At 39.3% G+C, this 6000-nt stretch overlaps 1 protein-coding gene across 4 annotated transcripts in view; it reads left to right on the top strand.

The window, feature by feature from the left end:
- Positions 1–4775: 4775 nt before the first annotated feature.
- Positions 4776–6000, top strand: part of casq1b (calsequestrin 1b) — a 76565-nt gene continuing 75340 nt past the window's right edge. The window contains exon 1 of one of the 4 annotated variants that reach the window (XM_048185345.1): positions 4776–5194. In XM_048185345.1, the coding sequence (XP_048041302.1) occupies positions 4958–5194 (237 nt within the window). In that variant the 5' untranslated portion in view covers positions 4776–4957. The remainder of the gene's footprint in view (positions 5195–6000) is intronic. The other 3 variants (XM_048185342.1, XM_048185343.1, XM_048185344.1) reach the window with 3 other exon arrangements.

Raw genomic sequence — 6000 nt, 5'->3', positions numbered from 1 at the left:
CCTCAGTACTGCTGAATAAACGCATGTCTACTGTGTGTTGTGGGTTTTTGTATGTGGTTTTGCTTTCTGTAACTTTCTGTAACAGCGATGGGGATATGAGCTGTGTGTTATCTTAAGGTTTAATATATAGTCTGTTCCCCAATGTTCTCCACCAGGGTTTCTCCCATCAATTCTCTTTTGAGGGAACCTCTATGCTGCATCGGCGATGAAGCTATGGGAACGCCTCTGTGTGATTGGGCCTGAAGCAAATGTGTAATCGCTCAATGGTGGAACATCAGTCTGTAGTATGTGACATCATAACCAGGAAGCTAAAGGATGCCTGGATCAAACATCATTAACACTCTCTGCCACTTATTTGGTGTTTGTTTGTCCCATAGGAACTATATTGAATAATTATGCTGAGTAAACAGCAGTTCAGATTATGTGTTTCTCCCTGCCTGCCTTACATTATAGGGTGTGATACTCATGATTTGTGCGTTTTTTGTTTGGGAGCGGAGCATGCATAGTCAGCTCTCAAGGGGCGCTGGCTGTGTTCTTTGTGAACGTATGCCACTATGGATGCTCCGCTCCCACCTGGTGGTTTTCAAGGAGACCGCCCAAGCTAGCGCTCCTAGTGGTTCGGGTCCTCCTTCTGCCAAGGCAGGGCGATGGCTTAGATCATGGGGTTCGCAAATGGATCTAGTGGAGGAGGTTGAGATGGGCTCTGCCTTTTCTTGGCTCTCACCAGCTAGATCCAGCACCTTCACTAGGGAATTGGATGCATGCTCTGTGTTTTTTCCATACCTAGTGAGGGCCCAGTGCTGATGCTATCCAGCTATGAGGAGGTAGATGTGCTCAGCATCAAGGCAGGGGAGACTGAGGACTTGCCACATCTGTCATTTAGGGCGTTTTCACACTGGCAATTTAGTTCAGAACAGGACACGGTTTGCATGAAAATTTGGTAATGTGAAAGCTGTCATGTGGACCCGGGTGCGGGCTTGTTCAGTAAGTAAAGTAACTGCGGTCATGCACTCTTTACAGAATTGCACACCAGTTCCTCCTGTGGGCCCAGGGCAAGTTGCTCTCTTTGAGTTCAATCTGCATCCCTGGGCACCTGAATGAGGGAGCAAACATCTTGTCAAGGCAGGGGATGAGGCCTGGGGAATGGAAACTCGACCCCAAGATGGTGGAGTTGATTTGGAAAAAGTTTGACCAGGCGGAAGTGGACCTGTTTGCTTCTCAAGAAACACCACACTCTCCACTTTGGTTCTTTCCCTCCACAAGGAGACTGTACACATTGAAGTGGAGTGTTCACTTCATGGTGCAAAGAATGTCATGTGGACCCAGTTAAATGCCTGATTGGTTCAGTGCTGGAGTTCCTCCAGGATTGTTACTCGGGTGGGCTATCCCCTTCCACTCTGATGGTGTATGTGGCAGCCATTGTGGCTTACCACGTACCTTTGGGTGGTAAGTCTTTTGGGAGAAACACTTTGGTGTCTCGTTTCTTTTGTGGTACTCATTTCCTGTGTGGCATGCGCTATACTGCATGCGCTATACTGTCCTCCACCCTTTTAGGCATCGGACCAGGAAAGAACAAACTTGCTATGTCCAGTCAGAGCACTAGATTGTTATGTCCAAAGAGCTGTACACCCAGTGGTGTAAAATTGACCAGCTGTTGGTATACTTCGGTTCATCCAGGCAGGGTTCTCCTGCATCTAAGCAAAGAATTAGCAAGTGGTTAGTTGTGGAAATTAGGAGAATAACGGCTTTATTATCAGGGGTTTCTCTTCAAGAAGTGTGTGATAAGCTGGGGAATGGTCCTCTCCACACAAATTTGTGAGGTTCTATAGTCTAGACTCGGATTCTTCACCAGGTTTGCTTGATCATGTGTTGTATACTGATTGTATATTTGTATTCATGTTATCTATCAACGTTATGTACAGTGTCCTTGGGTTCTTGAAAGGCGCTATATAAATAAAACATATTATTATTATTAGCCTGTGCTCGCTATAATTTACAGTAATACAGGCATTTTTCAGTATGGCATAGTGGGTATTCACATTGGCATAGCGTCATCTCCAACATAACGTAGAAGTTCCCTCGAAAGGGAAAGTCTCGGTTACAACTATAACTGTGGATTCCTGAGTAGAGAACGAGATGCTGTGTAGCCTTGCCATGCTTTCTGCATGCCTGTGAGTGACTTTCTTCAGCCAATCAGAAGCTGATGATGTTTGGCCGGGTGTCCTTTAAAGCTTCCTGGTTATGAGATCACATGCTACGGAATGGCGTTCCAGTGATTACGCACTTGATTCAGAGACAATCACGCAGAGGCATTCCCACAGAATCATCTCTGACAAATCGTCTCGTTCCCTACTTAGGGAACCATGGTTACAGTCGTATCCATCCACAACGAGATGTATTGGAGTCGGTCAATGAAGATTTTATGGATGAACTCTCAGCTCAATTGGACTCTTGTAGTATCAAAAGTGTTAAGTCTTTTCAGGTTTATGGATGTCGCTATTATTACTGGTTATTACATAACTTTAGTCACTGTCACTATTATTACAGGTAAGAGCATATGGACTTGACTCTAGTTGCACATTCATTAAGACAGTATTCAAGAAACTACTGTAAGTTGCTGTTGGAACAGAACATTTCGAGACTCACACCTGTAAGTAAACGCAGTTGTCAGTCCTAAAAGCTGACAGTGTGAACGTAGCCATTCAGTCAGTGTCAAATAAAATTTTAAACTTTAATGTTAAATAATGTAAAAAAGCTTTTAATACAAAACAAAAATACACAGCACACAATATCATCTACAAAACAAATTCTGAATTGCCAATAAGAAATACAAGTTTTTTTGTTTGTTTGTTTGTTTGTTTTTTCATACTGTGGTCACCTTGAAAGCAAAAGCACTGCAATCCAAATAAATTGCTGTTGATTAATAGGTTTTTTCTCGTAGTAAAATAAAAAGAAAGAACTGAAAGAAAACAACAAAAAAAATCTTTACAGTCCATAGTACACTCCACTTCGCTTCACTGGCCCAAACATAACTCCCTCCAAACGGCTCAACTGTTTTAGCTGGCAGCACATGAAATATAAGAGCTAAGGTCAAGTGTCAACTTTATTAATATCCCAACTCAATGTTGTTTGTAAATGAATATTTGAGGGACTGTTTCAATGCTTTATCTAATTTTCTTTCCATCTGCTACTGTTTATGAATCTAATTCTGTGCATATTAATGTAAACTAGGCAAAATAAATTGAAATTAAAAATAAATCAAGTCAAAATAATATGTATCTGTACAATATGCACAAATGCATATGATTTATGCTGAATAATTTGTCAATACTTTTATATTAATGCATTTGGCAGACACAGTGTATTAAAGTAAATTTTATTTGTATGTCGGTTATGCTAAATTTATAATACATTATTCTAAAGTCATAAATAGCCAATTGTTTGTATTGTTAGACCATTCCTCCCACTTTCCTTTATGGATTCATGTCACAATGAAGAGCAAAAGCTTTGGGAGTGTTTGCTCTGGCAAACAAACAAAATCAGGGTGAAACTAGACACTTCATTTCAGCTGTGCCAGCTTGACCACGTAGTGGCACAACGTACAGTACATGCCATCTTGTTCTCAGTGTCCAAACATCACCTTATTTTTAGTAAGGGTCATAGCCCTGCAAAACTTAATATGGCAATGGAATCCTGTTGCTCACTTCAATACCTGCCCTCTTTCAATGAAAGCACCAGCAGGTAAAAACTGTCAAATTTGACTAGCATTATCTACACATAAAGTCTGATGTCACGTGTCACCTCTTATGGGTCCAAATGTGGGACAGATGCCAAAAGAAAACAAAGAACAGTGAATATACACTCACGATGATGTAATACTAAATCATGAGCCTAACCTTTATCTCTATGCCAAAATCCTAGATGGCCAGACAGTGATTTATCTTTTATAAATCATTAGAAAAATGCATCCAGGAAGCTGAAAAATGTAGACTATTTTTAAATGCTAAGATTTAAGGGGTTCTTCACCGCAAAATGGGCTTTCAATAAAATTTGGCTGCATATACAGTAGAAAGGTATGGGGGAAAATGAAATCAGTGCTTCCTGACTAGAGGAAAGAGAAAAAAGCCAGTGCCGCTCAACCCCCTGAAGCAAAACGTTTCCACGTACAGGTAAGTAAGCTGTTGCCACGTACAGGTAAGTAAGCTGTGGTTTTTTTTTTTTTTTTTTTTTTTTTTTACACCATAATGCTGTTTAAAGAGTAGAAATAGTACGATATAATTTTCAGTCATAAACCTACTCTTAGAATAATTGTTTTGATAATAACCGTCCATGGGCGTGGATACAAAAATGCAGAAGTATAATCTGTAGTTTTCACGAAAGCCCTGGAGCTGCCAAAAGTCTTTTTTGTCTATTTGTCTGGACTTTTGTTGACAAATAAACTTGAATTTCTCGGTCCAGGTAACACGAAGTACAAGTAAACATTGTTTATTTACATACTATCATACTATACTACCAACATTGTAACAATATAAAGCAGATTGAAATTTGGAGAAGTTACACTTTAAATGTGTAATATGAATAAATAGTGCTCATAAACAGTTGCTGAGATAGTATAGTATTCTCTAGTGAAATGAGTAGAGGCTTGGAACCGGAAGCAGCTTTCCTTACGTCACGACTTAACAAGAGGAATGCTTGACTGGTCTGGGTGCAATTTGAGTTTCATTCTAGTTGCTCCAACCCATATCATACCCGTGTTCAGAGTGACATCCCCACCCTCCCCAACAGCTAGTCGACATGTGCATGTGTCTTTTTAAAAGGGTGTAAGGAGTGAGACCTGCTTTTCTCTGGGTAGCGAGCACAAGGATTGGACCTTGTTCCTAATAGTCTGACTTTAGTTAGGAACAAAGTAAAAACAAGCAACTAATTTTAACCATTTCAAGTGCGACATAACAGTGACATGAAGTGGGGTTGGGTGCTTTTAGTGGTTCTGCTATCTTTTGCTTATCTGTGTTGGAGTGAAAAGGGCCTGGAGTTCCCTGAATATGATGGGAAGGACCGTGTCCATCAACTGACCAGCAAGAACTACAAGTCTGTAATGAAGAAATATGATGTTATGGTGATCTACTACCACAAACCTGTTGGCGAGGACCGCATGTCCAGAAAGCAATTTGAAGTGGAGGAACTTGCTTTGGAGGTGCGTGGAGAATTATGAGAAAGGAATATTAGCAAATTGGGAAAGATTCAAGTGAATGAAGTGATAGCAAATTGGAAAAGGTTCAAGTGAATGAAGTGTCCTTCAGTGAACCATTGGGCGATGGGGTTGAATCACAAGGAGACATGTTGGGTTCTGGGGCCTCATGTATAAAGATGTGCATATATTGAGCATATAATTCCTGAAAGTGAATGTACTGTATGGCAGTTTCTGAAATGAATGTTTCTGAAAAAAAAAAGAAAGAAAGAAAGAAAGAAAGAAAAGTGCTGCCTTAAAATTTTACATTTAGTCAACTTGAAATGTGAAGTTGTATTAAGTGACAGCTTAGATATTTGAGTTATCTTAATTTAAATCCAGGAAAGTTATTCTAACACTAAATATTAAGTTGTGATAGCATCTGTAAAATGTTTCTGAATGAGTCTCTCTTTAACAGTTTATCTTAAATTAATCTTAAATTCAAGTGCATCAACTATGGCCACAATTATGTCTTTTTGGTTCAGAAGTACAGTATTCATCATCGTCAATGGGCAAAGAAATTCATGCTCTGTGATGCAATTATTAAAAAGCGATTCAAATGTTGCTCATTTGTGCATATATTAATGCATATTGTGATCACCTATTTATTATTACATTTCCATAAACTATGTTAAATTAATTGAATTAATGGTATACAAGCAACAGCAAAAATCAGATTTTTATAAAAGATGTAAGATTTTAATAAGTAATGTAACAAGCTTTTAAACAAAAATAAAAAACAAGCTCTTCATATGCATAAGAACTTTTTCATG

The sequence above is a fragment of the Megalobrama amblycephala genome, linkage group LG3 (genome assembly GCF_018812025.1).
Source record: "Megalobrama amblycephala isolate DHTTF-2021 linkage group LG3, ASM1881202v1, whole genome shotgun sequence".
Taxonomy (NCBI): domain Eukaryota; kingdom Metazoa; phylum Chordata; class Actinopteri; order Cypriniformes; family Xenocyprididae; genus Megalobrama; species Megalobrama amblycephala.
This window is presented reverse-complemented; position numbering and strand designations above follow the sequence as displayed.